At 45.1% G+C, this 19914-nt stretch overlaps 1 protein-coding gene across 4 annotated transcripts in view; it reads left to right on the forward strand.

The window, feature by feature from the left end:
* The window catches only part of TAOK3 (TAO kinase 3), a 95221-nt gene that overhangs the window by 62477 nt on the left and 12830 nt on the right, over window positions 1-19914 (forward strand). For 3 of the 4 annotated variants that reach the window (XM_054220084.1, XM_054220086.1, XM_054220087.1), the window contains exons 12-14: window positions 1630-1797; window positions 4542-4748; window positions 16218-16352. In XM_054220084.1, coding sequence (XP_054076059.1) covers window positions 1630-1797; window positions 4542-4748; window positions 16218-16352 — 510 coding nt within the window. The remainder of the gene's footprint in view (window positions 1-1629; window positions 1798-4541; window positions 4749-16217; window positions 16353-19914) is intronic. The other variant, XM_054220088.1, reaches the window with a different exon arrangement.

Here is a 19914-nt window from a genome sequence, read left to right on the forward strand (position 1 = left end):
TAGCTATAATTCAAAAACGAACACCATCACTACTAGCAAAAAATTGATAGTGAAATGATTAGCTGTCCCCATTAGCAATACTCAAATGCACAACAGTTTGAATTCAGTTAACAACAAGAAATAAGCCTGTGGCATGATACGGCCCATGTTTGTTTACAAATCATTAAAAGCAGATCAGCTCGTCCTTTCAACTTTTTTTGTATGTAAGACTTGCCTTTTTTGAGCACTGGCTTTTATGTATCGGTTAATCCAGCTACAGTTGGATGTAGCAGCTCTTGAACTTGAGTGATGGCAACACATCTAGGGTAGAGATGCTCTTCCCTGTCCCGTGGGACCCCGAGTTCACCAGGTGTGGAAGGAGCTGGGAGGCCAAGTGGGCAGACATGTGCCTCTGGAGAGTTTCTTTGCAGGTGGGGTCCAGCTGTTGAGTGTCTCTAACAAAAGGCAAGTGCAATGCAGGGCAGAGTACAAGTCTTTTCCCCTTTCTCTTTTTTCATTGTTAATCTTACTAGAAACATGCAGAAGATGTTTGTGCCTTCAGGCCGTCTCCCATGTTAAGCAACATACCTAGCTGTAGTGATTCCATGTAGAATTTCAGCAAGTGTATACTCAGACTACCTCCTTTAGTTGAAGATTAAATGGGAAAGCTGTGAGGATTTCATACTCTACTGCAAGTTGTACAGTTCAGGAGAACGTATCTGATAAATCAGAGAAGAGCCTTTAATCATGTACTTAAATTCCATTGAAGAACTTATTTTTCAGTCTGCACTTAAAACCTGTGCTTTTCTAGTACATCCTTAGCGAGAGGTGATAAGAACCTGATTTTACTCTAACCCTGGCTACAAATTCTTTAAGTATAAATAAACCTTGCAGTCTTAGTGGTTTTATGCGTGAATTGAAATAGATAGATGCAGGATAAACTTTTACATGTAGCTTAAGCAGGTAATCTTGCATAATCAGGATTTGATTCTTCTTTGTCCTTTATGCATTTTGTTCATTTTAAAGTCCTATGCCTTTGGAAGGTTTGAAGTGGCACTGTCTTATACCGTGCACCCGGCAAGCGAACGAGCTCGGGAAGGAACGAATTAGCTGTGCTGCCTGGAGAGCTCAGAAAACCCCAGCCTGGTCCAAATTTCAGATAGAAAAGCGAATTGGGGAGTCAAGGCTAAAGAGAACTTGCGAAGGGTCAGCCAGGTCTTGCACCTCTCCATCCACTACTCAGCTTCTCCTGCTACTGATGTGCCCGTGTGTGGGCCTACACGTGCACAGGAGTTTCAAGTCGCAAAGTGATTTTTGCCTCTCTACTTATAGGTTTAATAGAGTTCTGTGCTTGAGCAGATCTTCTGACTTCGGGACAAAACATTTTGCAGCCTACGCTTTAAAACTCTTAGTGCGTAGTATGATGAGTTTGGTTATTTGACGTAGTGATGAGCACAGTCAGTGTATTCAGTGCTGAGTGTCTGGAGTCTTTCATCATGGGTATTACTAATTATTGAATATGAACAGACTAATTACTGATATGTACTGTCATTTCGGGTGCCTCTTAAAAGAAGTCACCGTGTCCCTATGTTTACATCGAACATACTAGTGCCACGTCTGAAACTATGTGTTTTATTTCCTTTAATTTAGCATGATTTTGTTCGCCGAGACCGACCACCAAGGGTACTAATAGACCTCATACAAAGGACAAAAGATGCAGTGCGTGAGCTGGATAACCTTCAGTACCGGAAAATGAAGAAAATCCTTTTCCAAGAGACGCGGAATGGCCCACTGACCGAGTCTCAAGAAGAGGAGGAGGTACTCTTATTTTGTTACCCCATTTACACCGTTACAAATAATTTTAGGGCAAGTGAGATGTTCCCCTTGCTGAAGGGGGCAGAAGAAGCGCAGCCTAGGTGAGGATGCAGTCCGTGTGGTTGGAATATCGTCTGGATCAGCAGAGATACGGGTAGGATAATGAGTGACAGTAGCCTTTACTTGGTGTTAGATGTGCATTTATTGGCAACTTTAAAACTTTCAGGTTTTTTCAAACGGTGGCTTTTCTTCTGAAAGCTTTAGGTAAGAAACTCTTTTGGTGGGAGATTCTCTGTGAGAAGAAAGTGGCTCACAGCCTGTGTGAAGGAGGGTCTCTTGACAGTCCAAGCCTTTCAGTCCCAGAAGTACAGTCAAGACCACTTGACTAATGCTAATATTTTTTCTGTTACCATCACTTTATCGTAAATGGGCCTATCAGTAGCTGAAAAGCAAACCACCAAATTAGTAAGGACTTATTTTTTTTAAAATTCTTTAATATTAAAGAAAAAAAATTCAAGACATAAAATTTAGCTTCAGTTTAAATCTTATAATAAAGAACCCACTTAATCAGTGTATAGATAATTGATGCTAACTGTGGCTTAGAGAAGGAAACCGGTCATTTTTCAGTTGATGAGATTAGATGGAAATTAATATAATTTGGTGGAGGCACGTTGGATAAATAAATCCATGACTGGTTCTCAACAAAGAAAAATTGACAGGCAAATTAATGTTTGTGTTCCTTTTAGTTGCAGTATAGCAAGATAATACGCAGGGAGATGCCCAAGCTCAGCATATATTCAGGGACGGTTTTGAGGTTTGTCTATGTCAAATGTTCCTTTAAGGCTAAACTAGAGCTCTGGTTTAAAGCTGTGAAGTTCTAACCTTCCAGCGAGCCAAATTCTAAACCTCGAGCTTAGTTGTTGGGGCGGGGAGAGGGGAATTTGTCAGATTTTTGCCCTGAAACCTTCCAGGTTGTCCACCTGTGTATGAAAAGCCGCTAGGAGAGTGACAGGATAGAAAAGCACAAGGGAATGCGTTTCCCGCTTGACTGTTCAGCAGATCCCAGCTCAACAGCTAAGCGGGACACATGTGGTAGTAGTCGACTCCAGGACGTATCTTCTGTTCCCCCTGTCCCCACCTCTCAAAAAAGGGGGAAGAAAAGAGATTGTACCTCTAGGAATTAACCCTCTAATGAAGCTCACGCTCTGCATGTGCACAGCATGCTCTGCACTGCGTTTTGCCACCAAAGGAGGTTGTATTGCTCGTATCACTAACTTGGCAGCGAAAGGAAAAACGTAGCACTTGCTTCGGTTACTACTTCATGGGTTAACAGAAGCTGCTCAACTGTGAATGCCACAAGACATTTCGGTTTTCTACCTTAGACTTTCTAAGGCAGAAAAGGAGCGTTACAAATCTTTAACACTCAAAAGACTACTAATGCTTTCCTCAGAGCTCTTGCGAGAAAGTTAAGGTCGTTTGGAAAGTATTCAAGTCGGCAAGTCAATGTTAAGGTTGCATATGCAACCTCATCTCTGTCCTTTGTGCATATACACTCATTAATTACACAGCCATACCCTCATCTCGGATGCTTTGTTATATTATATCTTCTGCAACTTTATATAAGCATCTTGGAAACGTTTTCATTCTCATGTGCATATATTCTCTGTGCAATAGTATTCTTTTGGATTTTAAGTGCTCTTACACAGGCTCCGAATGATCTGCTGATTGCTTAAAAAATAATCCCACAATCAAATACAAATCTGCCAAGTCTGTCAATTTTATCTTTCTGTCGGTTTCCAACAAAATGAGTACCCTGTTAATTGATTTGTAATGTAATTCTCCCCACAATCGCTTTGGAGGCCAGGACAAACTGGATGCAGTTTGTCCATTCATTTTGGTGAATCGAGGCTATTTCGGACCAGGAGCTGAAGGGTGTTCGGGGTTCTCGGTTCTCCCTGGGAACTCCTTGCAAGCCTCATCGGTGCCACTAGTTAATTACAAAGGACTCCATAGATTCTCTAAGTCAGTCCAGATTAAGCGCATACTCTGGGATTACTGAGCTGGTATGAGTATGCAACAAGAAAAAAGGCTGCTAACTTCTGGTATTTTTAGAATCAAAAATATGTCCTGTGCGAGGAATAACTATTTACGTATGCCTAAGTAGATTACACCAGTTTTAATCACTGTAATAATGCAGGCTCTTCTGAGTCAGCTGCTAAAAGGTGAATGAAAAATTTCTTGGCTGAAAACACAAGGTTAAAGGGGTTTTTAGCTTGGCAAAATGTAATTGCTGACTGCTTGGGACATGGAGGTTAAAACCTCTACTCCTGTTAAGCACTATATGATAGTTATCAAATAAAAAATGGATTCATTGCCTTACATCTTTTCTGATGCGCAAAATATGTTGGAACGTTGTTTTAATACAAACTTAGATTGCTCCTATTAACTATGAGACTCCTTCCACCAGCCATCCAGTATCCCTGGATGTCTCTTATTCAAGCCAAGAGCCGTGCCCAGACTTACTGGTAGGTGGAAAAAAATGGCCTGAAGCCTGGTGTAGCAAGATTGCAGAAGAGGCAAAAGCGAACTGCCCTGTATGGAGTATTTCATAAGCAGCTTCCAGAAATGTAGTTGCCAAAATAACGAGCAAAGAACCCTAAACTTTGCAGAGTCGCCTTTAAGTCAAACTTTGGGCGCTGCAGGCACACGCTGGGCAGTATTTGTAACGGATGCCCCTTGTTTTATAGGACAGTGAGCATGGATCAAACCTGAGTAGGAAGATGGACAGTCTGGGCAGCAACCATTCCATCCCGAGCATGTCTGTGAGCACGGGCAGTCAGAGCAGCAGTGTGAGCAGCATGCAGGAGGTCCTGGATGAGAGCAGCCCTGAACTGGTCATGATGCATAGTGACGAGAGCACAATTAATTCCACTTCCTCCGTTGTTCATAAGAAGGTATGTTCTCTGGTGCTCTCCGTAGCTTCCCGCAGTCCCTGCTATTGCTCACATTGGCTCACCCGCGTAGGGCCCAACCATCAGTGTGCCGTGGTCTTGTGCTGAGCCATCTGCTGAGAGCAGGAGCTGGTGCCGGGCTTGCCAGAATCGAGTTCTGTGTTTTGTTGTTTTTCTTTAAAAGCTAAACTGCATTAAGATAACCTCTGAAAATAAAAAGAGGCCGCTAATGAAAGGTAGCGCTGTCAGTGTCTAGGCAGGGGTCACGCAAACTTATACTGCATGCCTGCTTACCCAGCCCTGCATGTGCACTTCTTCATCTCTGCTTGTGCCATCGGTCCTTGTTTCCTCGTGAATGATCGTACTGTGTTATGTAGTGTGGTGACAAGTGGTCCTAGCGGCTCAGCTAACCATTTACCAGTCACAGTGTGTGATTAAAATCTGCTTGCACTTGGATTTCCCTCATGAGAAGTGGAAGTGTGCAGAACTCTGGACCCTTCCCACGAGGTATGTTTTGAGTTAAGTTCCACTTGATGCTTTTCTGCTCTTTTGCTGCATGCTGTGATCGGTTGCCTCTTCTTTTCTTAGTGCTAGATATCAAGCTAAAATTGTCTAGTTGTAAGTCAGCATCTAATCTAAGATCGGTTTACTAAAATAGTTTTGGCTTGGCCTTAGCAGTGTCATTTGCTAGTGGGCAGTAAAATGTAGGTTGTTTGTGCGATTGCATTTGCAAAGCGCTTCAAAGTGTACGTATGCTTTTTGCCAGAGGAGCTAAAACATTACAGCAGCATGAAAAGTATGAATTTCTATTTTGTAGGGTTCCAGCAAAGCCTGGTTCTACCTAACGAAATATTTGTAAGCAGTTTTCCCCCTGAAATGCAGCGTTTGTGTAATTGAATGTTGAAGCACTTATGAAAGGGAGCTCTCAAGAAATTTTGTCTTCGACAAAGAGGTTGTCTTGCATATTTAAAGATACTGGTAGATAAATTGCAAAAGTTTACGTCTTTGTCAAATACATCTGCAGTAGCACCTTTAGGGAAGACTTTATTTTCACCTTTCTGAAAAAAGTGTTAGGTACAAAATGCCAACCAGAGGAACCGTCCTAAACGAAAAGCGGCGCAACTGATTTTGTTTTGGGTGGTTATAGTTGGAGCTTTTTCTTATTTTCTGTAGGCTTCAGAAATGTGTATTAATTTTGATTTCACATGGTTAAGTAGTCATATTTACGTGTGCATTAAAATAGAAGTCATATAGAAGTCATACCTTATAATGTTACTGACTGATCAGTGCCATTGCAGTTGATCAAAACAAAATGTGAGCCACTCCCATCAAACATAAACTGCGTTTGGGAAAGGAGTCCAGTTTCTGCTTCGTTTAAGAGTAATATTTTGGTTTACAGTGATTGTGTGGCACTTCTAAAGTACAAGAACAGGGAGATTTCTGAGGCTATGAATTCAGTCCCCTTAGACTTTTGTGTAGCAGCTGTTTTCTTTAAGACATTCAGTAGAGTGGAATGTGTAAGCATGACACCACATGTGAGCCCTTGGGTGTTTGGTTTGGAAAATCGGGGTCACTTGTAACTGAAGTATTGTAAAAGAAATCACCTGTAGATCACTTAAACCAGGTTTTTTACAAACCCCATATCTTCCCTGATGGTCTCTACAAAGTAGTTAACAATAGGCTGGGATTACCGCTCCTGCAGCGGAGTGGGTGTCTTCTCAATTGGCAAATGTTCCCTTCTGCTGTATGTACGCCTAAGGTGAATTTGGACTGTTCCAGTCTGCAAATATATTGCTTTAATTTAGTACATCTTTTTTTTTAAATTCAATTTTACTTTGGGGAAATGCAATTTTAAATGGAAAACTGCTTCACGTGTATATTTACACTTGTGAAAAGACTAAAATTGGAACAAGGCATTTCAGGGGCTTCATATACGCATACGTCCCGCTCTATATTCAAGGTAAAGTTGCTTATTCTGAAGAAATTTCAATTTGTCTGGGTACTGGCTTTAACCGTGTTTCTATAAACTGTAGTGAAGCTGTTTTTGTTCTAGCAGGTGAGAAGTAGGGAGTGCTGAGTTTGGTAACACTCTGGAGCACAATCACAAACAAAATGGAAAGAACCTGCGCTCAACATTAAATTAAGCTTTTGTTTTGCATTTAATCAGCCTTTAAAGGCTAAAAAGAAAATTATGATGAACATAATTAGCCAGCTGTCTCCAGTATGTGGGCACAGGGTCACATATGAGATTGTTTTGACACAGGTCAAATCAAAGTGTTGTGTAAAATTATGGTATTCCGCAAATGTGTTAATTAACAACCTCCGGATGTACCAGACTGTGTGAAGTGACCAAGATGGCAAAATTGCCTAGACTGTTGGTATTTTCGAAGGCTCAGAGCTCTAAGTGTCAGAGGCCTTTTTGATTTCTTTGGGCTACAGCCCCAGAGTGTCCTGTATAACGGTCAAACATAGGATGAAAAGGTCTGTGGTCGTGTGCGAAATAGAGTTCCCAGCCTTCAGTGCTTGTGGTCGTAGAGTCAGTGATCCAGTTAACTTTCACTGGCCGTTACTAGTTCATGATAGCCAAGATGCTTGGCTTAGTATTTGTAATAAATCCTCCCTGAAAAGCAGGTGCAGCCTCACTCCTTCCACAGTACGAAAGCTTTGGGGCAGCACTAGAGCTCCATGTTTCTAAACTTGTGCTTGGAACAGAAGTGACTCCTACCTGTCAGCAGAGTAGCACTTGTAGATTGGAAAAAAAAAAAAATCAAACACTGGACAGGAAGAAAAAATAGTAATAATCCCTAATTGAATATGTAGCTTTTTATATAACTTAATTTGTAGTGCTGTCCTAAACTCCTGGGAGGACAAATATTGCAGTAGTGTCTACTACTCCTGCAGGAAGCCTGCATCGTCCTTTCCTGGGATCTCAGTCCATCCCTAGAATCAAAGACTGCTTCTGCAGGAAGATGCCTTAATGGCCAATAAATTCTTTACAGGAAATCCGTGTGTCCAGCTTGGATGAGCTGTCCTGCTAGGAAGTGTCCCGGCCCCTTTGCAGGTTTCAGGTTGGGGCCCTCCCCTGTGAAAGTCGCAATATGATCAGTGCCTGGTTTTCTAACATCTCCCTTTTGAAGACAGTTAACATAACTGCGCTTCTCCATCCAAGGATCATCTTACCTATGGATACACATTCTCATGTCCACCCCCTATTGGGAGCTAATTCAGTTTTCAGCTGCACAGGTTGAGAACTGAAAAGTAAATGACAGCTCTAATGCAAACCCAATTGTATCTGAGAGCGCAAAAAAAAGAAGACAAAATGGGGTTGGGAGTTGAACTCCAAATACACTGGGCTTCAAAACCATGTAACCCAGTTTTTAAAAGCAGATAAATATCTGCTAATTCATCTTAAAATGAGGATGAAGATCTTGGCTCCCTAAGAATATAGGCATCAGTTGATGGGTCATAGGTAGTTTGTCCTCTGCTTTGTTCAACTGCTGGTCTATGGCAGGGTGTGTACGGGTGGCTTCCCAGAAATATGATTTTGTTGTCCTAAATGAATATGCCAAGTGGTAGGATGTAGAATGCTCCTACAAGGTGCTATTTTATTTCCATAAAACGTCATCATAGTAAAAAAGGTTGTTCTCTATTAATCTAAACAAAAAGCCAGTGTAGTATTGTTTTGTTCAACTGCAGTACAGAGTTGTTGCTGTTACTTCAACCTTCAAATCATCTGTACTTATGAAGATGAAAGTTGGGCAATAAAAATGTCAGGGAGATCTTCCGATTCAAATCTAGTTTTTAACAAAAGGGTGAAAAGAGGATGTTCATAGCTGATCATCACAAATTCTTGCCCAATGTCTGTAATTAAAACATACTTCTGTAATAACTTGCAACTTGGGTGACTTTCCAAATGCATTAAATTAACCTGTACACGTTGCCTGTCGCTGCCATGATTAATATGCAGCATTCCCGCTGGATTCGGGGGATGGAGAGTGCCCTGGCGTGGCTCTGCATGAGTTACAGCTGAGGCAAAGCTGAGGCTATTTTCCTACATATCAAGATTTATGATTCGTAGTTGGAAAAGTTGTTGCTTTTATGAGATGTAAAGGATATTTAAGTAATGAGTTATTGAGCTTTGGCTTGCATGTGCCGGCAGTGATGAGCCCTCGCGTACTTTCTGGAATCGGGTCAAGCAGGTTGAAGCTTGACCGGATTCCAGCGGGTCAAGCCCTCTGGAAAAGGTTGAAGCCTTTCCTTGAAACACTCTTCCTACTTAAAACCTCTCTGTAGATTATCGAGGCATTTAATGTGATGTATTAAAATGAACGATGGCACACCGTTGTTTTCCTTGCTTTTTAAATTCTGAGAAGGAAGGTGTTTGCTGTGGTTCCATTAAAGTCCTTACTATGGCTCCGAAATTGCCTTTCCTATTTGTCTAGGAGACAGACAGTCCTTTCCTGTTAGTGAATCCCCTTGTGCAAACAGTGTTTGTGAAGGTTTTTATTTGGCGTGCATAACCAAAGAGGCGTTGTGCAAGTGAATGTGCCTTTTGAGGGCAAAGTTTGGATGTTCCGGCTTTAGGCTGGTCCAGTTTGCAGTTGGGGTGTGTGTTTGTTTCTGAATCAGCTGCTGAAGAGGATGGGACTCCTTTCTCTGTATTTTGTTAATTCTTTGCACTTGTGTTTGCTTTGTCAGTGCAAGGCTTGTTTCAGACATATGACAACGTTGTATACTGAAAAAACGTAAACATCAAATGCAATTTATAGATCTGTCTGCCCAGTTTTGATGTGATTAAAATCTGAGGCAAAGTTCTCATTGATTTTTTTTTTTTCCTGTAGGAAAAAGTGCTTGATTTGAAAAAATTCTGTAGGAAAAAAAATCAGCTCCTATCTACCTACTGAGTTGTTTCTGTTTGCTTGTTCCAATAGTCTTCTGAGCAGGTATTTTATTCACCTAGGATGCTGTGTTGCAGCAGGGTGTTTGTGTGGGTGATTTTTTCCCTAGCGCTTCCTGGAACAAGCTAAGTCTTTCTCTAAAAACAACAACAAAAAATTATCTGATCCGTGTTAATTGTTAAGTGTTATCGGGAAGGAGTCAAGTTGGAATATCCTGAACATAAAATCACAAAATCACAGAATCTTCATGGTTGGAAAGGACCTTTGAGATCATCGAGTCCAACCAACCAACCTACAATCTCTGCCACTAGAGCATGCCCTGAAGTGCCACATCTAGACGTTTCTCAAACACCTCTAGGGATGGTGACTCAACCACCTCCCTGGGCAGGCTGTTCCAGTGCCTGACCACTCTTGCAGTAAAGTAATTCTTCATAGTGTCTAATCTAAACCTCCCCTGCCGCAACCTCAGACCATTTCCTCTGGTCCTGTCATCATTCACCTGGGAGAAGAGGCCACCACCCACCTCTCTGCACCCTCCTTTCAGGGAGTTGTAGAGGACAATGAGGTCTCCCCTGAGCCTCCTCTTCTCCAAGCTAAACATGCCCAGCTCCCTCAGCCTCTCCTCAGATGCCCTGGTCTCCAGACCCCTCACCAGCCTGGTAGCTCTCCTCTGGACACGCTCCAGCACCTCAATGTCCCTCTTGTACAGAGGGGCCCAGAACTCAACACAGCACTCGAGGTGAGGCCTCACCAGTGCCGAGTACAGAGGCACCATCGCTCCCCTGCTCCTGCTGGCCACGCTATTCCTGATATAAGTCAGGATGCTGTTGGCCTTCTTGGCCACCTGGGCACACTGCTGGCTCACGTTAAGCTGGCCGTCCACCAGCACCCCCAGGTCCTTTTCTGCTGGGCAGCTTTCCAGCCACTCTTCCCCGAGCCTGTAGCGCTGCTTGGGGTTGTTGTGACCGAAATGCAGGACCCGGCACTTGGCCTTGTTAAACCTCATGCAGTTGGCCTTGGCCCATCGATCCAGCCTGTCCAGGTCCCTCTGTAGAGCCTTCCTACCCTCCAGCAGATCAATTCTCCCACCTAGTTTGGTGTCATCTGCAAACTGACTGAGGGTGCACTCAATCCCCTCATCCAGATCATTGATAAAGATATTAAACAAAACTGGCCCCAAAACTGAGCCCTGAGGGACACCACTGGTGACCGGCCGCCAAGAGGATTTCACCCCATTAATCCCAACTCTCTGGGCACGGCCATCCAGCCAGTTTTTAACCCAGCAAAGAGTACACTTGTCTATGCCAGGATTCGCCAGCTTCTCCAGGAGAATGCTGTGGGGGACGGTGTCAAAGGCCTTACCAATGTCCAGATAGACAATGTCCACAGCCTTCCCCGCATCCAGAAGGCGGGTCACATGGTCATAGAAAGAGATCAGGTTGGTTAAGCGGGACCTCCCCTTCCTAAACCCATGCTGGCTGGCCCTGATCTCTTGGCTGCCCTGCACTTGCTGTGAGAGCTCCCTCAAGATGATCGTTTCCATGATCTTTCCTGGTACCGAGGTCAGGCTGACAGGCCTGTAGTTCCCTGGATCCTCCTTCCGACCCTTCTTGTAGATGGGCGTCACACTAGCCACCCTCCAGTCATCTGTCACCTCCCCTGTTGACCAGGATTGTTGATAAATGATGGAGAGAGGCTTGGTGAGCTCTCCCGCCAGCTCCCTGAGTACTCAAATGAAAGTACTGTTAGCAACATGCTGTTAGTGTTGCTCTTAAAAATGCATGGCCAAGGTGTTCAGCAGATATTCCTGAAATGTTGTGCTGGTGTTGGTGGCAGGGGGTGGTAAAACCCTCTTTATTTCAGCGAGGAGGATAAAAAGACTGTGCGGTAGAACCGCCATGGGATTCTAGAGAGCAAAATTCAGGTTGGGTGACCTTGGCCAAGACACAGCAGCTGAAGCAGAAACCCATGAGCACTGTAAGGTGCTCAGACAATACACCATTAGATGTAGCCAACCAGATATCCTGCTGGAATCAATGTGTGTCTGAACAAGTGTTCTGACTGCTTCTCTGTATCTCTGTTTATCCAGAGATTAACTTCTGCAAGAACAATTTTTTTTTTTTAGGTTACTTATTAATCCATAGTAGGATTAATAAGTAGGAGTTCTGCCTTTGGGGTTTGTTTTTTTTTTTATTGTTTCTGAGAGATTTGCTCTTTAGCATCACTTCAGTAACTGGAAGCTCTACCAGCTCTCTCATCAGATAATACTGCAGAAATGTTTGAGAGTTTTTTTTGTCCTGGCAAGTGTGACCAGCAATTTCAAAGCCGGCACCCAGCCAAATACCCCCATTTCTTGTGACTAGCCTGAAAACTACTGTAGGAGATAATACAGTTGGAAGAACACACGATTTCTTTAGTAGGAAGTTTAAGATTCTAGATCATTGATCCTAAATGGAAGGATTTTAATGGTTTAATGGGAGTTGTGATCTGAGCATGCCTAAAGTTTTTATTCATAAGGCAAATATTGCAATAAACACAGAAACCGGATGGAAAGTGAAATCTACGTGGAAGATACTTTACTTTAAAACCAAACTAATGTTTGAACTGCAGGTTTCGGGCTGAGAGATACCCTGATCCAAACTTGGTGAGTTTCTGGGGGTGCTTTCGGTCAGATTTTACTTACTGAGTAACCTGAGCTGAGGTGCCAGGTTTGTGTCTTTGTTTCCCACAAATCTGGAGCTAAAAGTTTGAAACAATTTCCTGATTTGTGCCAACATCTGGAAGGAGATATGGTTGCAGTGCCTCATGGCAAGCTTTTGGGAGAAGAAAGTAAAATAAAAAGAGCAGAAATCTATTTCCTGGGTTTGTAGGTAGATATCTGTAGTAGCCATCAGTCACGTTGTCTGAGGAAGGCTGGTGGAGATGGAGATACGGCTACTCTTTATTTGTCTTACAGGTCTCTGTTTACTGCCGGTCTCTGTGCTAGTGTAACTTGCTAGATTTGGTAACTCTTCATGTCAAGTGATTTTTACTTCTGCTGGTGTGCCAGCTTTTCTGAACAATGTTTTGCCTATTAAGGTCGCATGGGCTTAATTGAGAGTTAATAGTGGTTGCCTGCCTGATGCAGAAGCCTCAGATCCCAGATTAAGGGGTGCCAAGGAAAACCACTGAGTCTTCTGCCCACTTGAAACTGGTCCTTTTGCTTGCTCAGTTGCAAAGGAATTTTCCCATTCCTTGCCCGTCTCAATTTGAAAGGGAGAATGCAGTTAATTCACATTCCTGAAGGGCAATTAGACACTGCTGCAAGCTTCTTATGTGCGCTGAAGTAACTAGAAGTCCCATAAAACAAGACCAGGATGACATTCTGCCCTCTAAGAATCCACCTCTTAGGTAACAGAAAGTAACCCACAGATTAATTCTCCCATATAAGAAGTAATTATAATTTTAACTTGTCATTTTAGGTGGTGTTTTGGAGCATTCTGAAAAATCTGAATGCCCATTTTAAGTCTTTCCCCACCCCACCACCGCCCCCGTGATTTGCTGCTTCTCTGGTTTTAATATTTCGCATTCACCCTGGCATACTGATGTAATGGAGAGAGGGAAGATGTCCAGGGAGTGGGGTATTGCTAGCAGACCTTAGGAACCTTGTACGTTGACGTGTGCTGCTGGGTGGCCAAGGGTAATTAATATTTGGCCTTCCTTCACCTTAATTTCATAGCTACAGTAGAGGAGTAGTAGCTCCTGTGTAGTTTGTTTTCTGTTCAGGTGGGTAAACCTTGTGCAGATCTTTACCATGGGAAGCTTACTCCGCTTTATTTTTTATGGGAGGTGCTGCGGTTTCAGCCTGTAATGAAGGAGTTCCCTTTTGCAGGTGCTGACTGCCTTCCCCTTGCTTCACCTTGCTTTGAACCGGTGCCTTCACCTGGGGCTGGGTTTGCAGAAGCCCCCAAGAGCCAGGTTTATCTCTGCAGAGCTGCTTGTTGGAGAGCGAGAGGCCAAGCTCAGCATTGCTTCTGGCACTGCCCCTTCCCTGGCTATGGGGGCTGTTGTGCTGGAAGGTTCCAGCACATACCGGTAAAAATACCAGACTAAAAGGTGACGTTAGTAGCCAGCCCCTCCACTTTGTTCTCTGGGGTATCCCTGATTGTATTCCACAGAGTCCTTCTTAAACCTACGTGATAGGCGAGAGTGCTGCAAAACAATAGAAAACTTGGGATTGATAGTCTTCCACTGAAGCCACAAGTCCAATTAAATTGAGTGATAATGTTAAACTTTAAATGTTTAATCATGATTTTTTTTTTGGGGGGGGGGAGGGGGGGGGGGGGCGGGTATGGCAATTATGGAGCCTAAGACACCTTTCTCAGGAGAGTGTGCTAATGTGAGAGCCCTACCTGTCATAGAGTCACAGAATTGCCTAGGTTGGAAGGACCTTTTGGATCACCTGGTCCAGTTGGAAATCTAAGATCAGCCCAACTGCCAGTAATTGCTCTTCTGGAGCACTCCCATCTTCCCCTGTTGAGGCAGTGCAACAAAAAGTCTGGTCTAGGGATGACCAATATAAAATGAAACTGCAGCTTTTTATTACACTTCTATAGAGAACTGTCCTTTTTTAACTGTTTTAGCTTGTTCAGTCTCCCTCGGGTGGGTGTGAAGGGGCCGGTGCAGGCTTGGTTCTGTGATGGTCTTGGTGGTTGAGCTCTCTCCATGTGAAGGCAAGTGAAAGGTGAGCGTGGAGCGTAAATGCTCAAAATGAAGACTATGAGAAAAGGTACAGGGTTTAAAGCACTTTAAATCAACATGTTGTTCAGCTCTATATCAGCATTTCTGTACCTGTTGGGCTTTTGCTTGAAGTCATTTGCAGAATCACATTGAACGAGGTGTAACAGTTTTCAACTGAAAGAGGGAAGATTTAGATGAGATATTGGGAAGAAATTTTTCACTCTGAGGGTGGAGAGCCCCTGGCCCAGGTTGCCCAGAGAAGCTGTGGCTGCCCCATCCCTGGAGGGGTTCAAGGCCAGGTTGGACGGGGCTTGGAGCAACCTGGGCTGGTGGGAGGTGTCCCTGCCCAGGGCAGGGGGGTGGCATGAGATGGTCTTCAAGGTCACTTCCAACCCAAACCACTCTGATTATACGGATCCACGAATATGCATGGGTCCAGACTAGGAGCAGCTAGAAACTGAGGGCAGCAGAGGGGGAAACCAGTGTCTGCAGAGTAGGGAAGGAGTGTCAGAATGACAGCAGTGTCATGGTGGAGAGGACGCTCCTATCGGCTGGTTTCTCACCATAGGGTTTTCTGACCTTACTGGTGTCTGCTCTGGCATGGCAGGGTGGTGAAGCCACTTCTGCTCCCCTGCAAACACCTGGTGCATGGTGGCAGCCGTTCTCTGCAAGGGTTGGCATCTTCTATTTGCCTTTTGGCGTAGGTGCTTGCAGCCTTTATTTTGCACCCCTGGCAGTTGGAAACTTGATTTAATTTAGAATGAATCTCAGTTTTCCTTTGAGGTTTTTTTTTTTTTTTAGGAACTAGGACTTGAGGACGGGAGCCGCAAAACTGTGGTAGATGGCAGCGTGGCAGAAGTGCCAGCGCTGGCTACCATCACTGCTGCCCCGAGGAGCCCACCACCGCTGGGCCGGCTGCCTGGAGGTGCCCGAAGGCTGCTCCGTCCTGAAGGGTGCAGTCACCGTTTCAATTAGCAAAATTGCGGTGGCGTTTTTCGCTGGCCTTTCTGATGAGGGTCCCTCCTCTATACGCCTGGCGAGAGCTTTGCTCTCTTGGAAAAGTTGCCCGCACCGTTCCGCGGATGCACAGTGAGCAAGAGGGAGGTTGTACCGGGAACCATCCGTGCTAAAACCTGTGAGCTGTTGCTTTAAAAGGGGGGAGAAAAAAAAAAAATAAATAATCCTTTGTGGGCTGTGGAGAGAAAGTGCTAGAACTGTGCAGGATCATGACTGGAAAGCAGGATCCCTGAGCGGTGAGGGAGGCTTTCCTGGTCCTCTCCAGCCTGCCATGGGTTTAGCCAGGATGCTGGTCCTCCACGGCAGATAGCAAACGGGAGACAAAGAAACCCGCCCGGGGACCAACTGCTCGGCAAAGGGGATGAGGCAAAATGTTGCTCTGGTGTTAAAAGGGAACGGCACCTTCTTTGCTAGCGATGGAAATCACGTTTCTAACGGGATTGCTCGGTTGCAGTGCTTGAACCCGACCTTTCCGAGGAGTCCGATCGCTCCGCGTCGCTCTTGAGTCTGCCTTTTTTTTTCCTTTTTTTTTTTTTTTGCACAGATATAATACTGGAGGTTTAAAAAAAAAAAAAAAATAAAAAAAAAAATAAAAAAAAATAAACCACCACCCAGCCAGGGCTCCTTCCGAAGACAATCCCGATCAGCTGACGCGCCGAACCCCAGCCTGCAATGTGTTGCTTATTCATTTTGTACGGTGGGAGCTGCCGGGGCTAGCAGCCAGCTGAACTATGCCTCTCCTACGGCGGCGCTTGTGCAGACAGCGGGCTGAGAGACAGGCAGCCGCCGCGGGGAGAGCGCAGCCGGACTTTCTCCTTGTTTTTATCCATTTCTGCAGGATCATGTATTTATAAGGGATGAGGTGGGCCACAGGGATCGCAGGCCTGAGGTGCGGCCTACCCAGTCAGTGCAGAATCAGGCCCTCCACTACCGGAACCGAGAGCGCTTTGCCACAATCAAATCAGCATCTTTGGTAAGCAGCCACCCCACCCCACCTCCCCGCTCCCTCGCCCTCCGCAACGGGGGCACGAACATTTATCTGACGGGGGGGTTCTTCCCCCCCCCCCCCCCCCCCCCCCCCCATTAATATTTTTGTGTTGGCATAGCAACTGGATATTGCACTGAAAGGTGTTTTAGCTCTGTGTGTGAGATGTAAAATGTGCAGAATATATTTCATTTCTCTGTATGTTTCCAGTATATGTTGTTTCCAGCCACTTTCCTGGATGGAAGTTTAATATAATCTCAAATTTCCCCCCCCTCCGCCCATTCCCTCCCTTTTCCTACCTCTCTCTTTTGTTAATATATTTATTTGCATGTGCATATAAAGCGTGTGTATGTGCATGTGTGAAATATGCTTAAATGCTATGGGGATGCAGATGGGGTTTGAAACAATAAGGCTGCTGCTTCCCGGCTGAGCCGCTTGCCTGGTGGTTGGTGGTTTTTTGGTTTGGTTTTTTTTTTTTTTTCATTCATTCATTTATTTCAAGCAACTGTACCGTGACTGCATTTTTCGGCTTGATCCCTCGGCAGGATTGCTGGGTTGCGATAAGGGGAGAGGGTTTACGGCGGGCTGTGGGCTTACAAAGAGGAGGGGGATGGGACGAATCCATCAAGATTTGTACTATTGCAAATGTGATTGCTGAGGATGCCTTTGTAGTAGGGAAAGGGGTGTGTGCCGGAAGAGTTAGTTGTCGTGCTGCCTCCCCCACCTCGCATCCGCACGGGCTGCGGGCGATAGCAACGGTTTGGAGGGAAAGGAGTGGGGGAAAAAAACCGGCTTTTTAAAGCTAAAATAAATGTCAGCTTCAATATTTCAGCCCGATTGGTATTAGAGGTCAGATGGACGGGGGAGCGTTAGGAAGTGCCCAGTGTTCGGCCACGGCACTTGCTCAGTGCTATGACATCATCCTAGACCAACCCCGAAATTACACCAGCAAGCCCTCCCCTTCTCGCTTCACCCTGCCTGAACGGTGGGGGTTTTTCCTGCTGTACCACCATTTCTTCATTCTCCGAATCGCTTCCCGTTTCTACGTGCACAAGACGGAGTGTGTGTCTGTGTGACCACAGCTAAAGGTTGTGAGTGGAGGGAAAAAGCAGCAGCAGTGACAGTAGCCACAATTTTTCTGTGTGGTGGTTGCCGCTGCTGCTGTTAAAATCTAAAAGGATGCTGTGGCATTCAGACTTCTATCTGGATGCTTCATGGGCTGAGATTTGAGGGGAGCATCCGAGTTCCATCTTTTGCAGGTGTCCTTCTGGGTACCTGGGTACCCTGAGTGCTCCCCAGGCCCGTGTCCCCTGCTCCCCTTTCCCTCCCTCCTCCCCCCTAATTTAGAGAGTGACCTAGAAATGTGTTCATTAGAGGACTTCGTGCAGCACACCTGACACAGTCGGGATCTCTGGGCTCCTGGAGACCCTCTGCCTTGTGATTTTTTTATGTTTTTTTTCCTTGTGTATGTGTGTGTGCATGCACCCAGTGTAGTGCCAACACTATTGCCTGCACTCAGCAAATAAAAGCAGGATCCAGTTAGGGTGGCTGGAGGGAAGAAATGCTGAATGGTTCAAGTATCATACTCAAAATATATATGCTATTTGATTGATAGATAGATACACGTGTTCAATATATTCCTCTTTCTCCCTGTGGAAAGCTGCTACACCTTCTGTCCTGCCTTCAGCAGCAGAGTCCATAACTCCTGTCCTCCTTCAGTGTATCCTCCCTGGGCTGCTTGGGTGGCTTGAAGGTATTGCATGGCAAGGCCACCTTAGGAGCTGATGAAAGATGTTGGTATGGACTGTGAGGTCTTCCCAGACCTCTAAGCTCTGGGGAAACAGCTAACGTCCCAGGGTCACTCCTAAATCCCACGGCAGCCTCCTGTGGGGCTGGGACTGTGTCTGCCTTAGTTCCTGAGTCACTTAGATTTGCTAAATCTTTCTACTTCAGTGACAAAATGATGACAAAGATAAAATTAATACTGGGTGAGGAAGATGGTAGGCTTTTTGGAGAACTTTTCTTTTTCCTTTGGTTTTCTATGGAACATGCTCTGATACAGAGTGTGTCTGGGCTCATGCTGGGAGGGTTTAGTGTGCATGCTTAGCGTGAGCTTAAGGTGAGTGGTACATGCACGGCACAGCGTCCTTTCGGGGAGAAGGAAGTCCCACCAGTTAGCTCCCTAGCCAGCAGGCCTTTGGAAAAGCACATGGTAGTATGTGTCATGGAAAAGCTTTGTTGTCCCCATCATATGCACACAAATCCCCTTGCCAGTACAGAGGGAAGTTCCCAAAGCACCACCTTGGTACTTCAGGAGGTGTTACTGTGTCCTTAGGTTGAGAGGATATGTGATGGGGGAGAAGTTTCCCTGTGTTTACAACAGAAATATTTTACTTCAGTTAACCTTGCGATGGGCTTTCCCTTTAATAATCTTTCATTTCCACCTGTTAGTGTTCCAAAACGGCAATCTAGGAGAAAAAATGTGAAGTTAAAACCTATGGCACAGCCCATGAAGGATGCCCGCGTACGTGCCTGGGTTTGAAGTGTTGGCGTGGCTGTCAGCACGCTTTTTTTTTTATCACTGTGCATTCGATCACCGCACGGTGGCTGGATGATGTCAGTGGGTAGCGGCACTGAATGCTGCTGCTCCCCTGGCCAAGGGAAAACTTCTCTTATGCCTGCCCCCTTGTCGCCTGTTTAAACACCTGCACGGAGGGCAAGGTCAGCCATATAGCTGATAACGGGGACAATGACCTAAACGTGTCTGAAATTGATAGTGTGAAACCAGAAATTCAGATTTTCTTAAATCTCTCCGTGTTAATTTCCTCTTTCTTAAAAGCATGAATCCTGTGTGAGTGAGTGCTGGAGATCCCACAGTGTTAAAAGCTCAGCAAACCAACATGCTTTGATGGTTCCTTACCTTGCTGCTGCTGGCCATCAGCTGGTTCCTCAGCAGCTGGGCACAGAAGGGTTATGCAGTCGAAAGCATCAGGTGGCCTGTATTGCAGAGCATCAGAAAAATGGAGTTCTGACCCTAAATTCAATAATATGGGATGATATTTGGGTGTAAAAACTTCTCCTTGTGGGATTTGCTGAACACCACCCCCCAACACAAGAGGAGGGCAGCGTTAGAGAGGAGCAGCACTGAGTCGGGGGGCCGGGGACTGTGTTCCTTCACAGCTGTTCCTGCTGGTGGAGACCAGGGTCTTGAGCCCTCAAGTCCTGGTTATTCACCCTTAGATAAGGATATTGCGGGTGGAGCAAAGACTGGCGTTTGTAAAAGGATGCTTTCAACCTGGAAGTTGGATCTTTCTCCAAAACCAAGCACAAGTCAGCGAGTGTAGGGGTTACAGACAGGAGAAGTGCATTAGACAGCCCTATGCTCCAGGTGTCCCAGTGGTTTGAAGTGTGATTCCCCTGCCCTGTTGCTCTGCAAAAGCATCCCATGAATAAGAAGGAAACTGGACAGGCTTCCAGATAAAGTCGTGAAATGAGCTACCCACAAAGAAACAGGTTGGGAATATAACTTCCTAGTCTTTCAGCGATGCTT

Source organism: Rissa tridactyla, chromosome 13 (assembly GCF_028500815.1).
Source record: "Rissa tridactyla isolate bRisTri1 chromosome 13, bRisTri1.patW.cur.20221130, whole genome shotgun sequence".
In the NCBI taxonomy this organism is placed as follows: domain Eukaryota; kingdom Metazoa; phylum Chordata; class Aves; order Charadriiformes; family Laridae; genus Rissa; species Rissa tridactyla.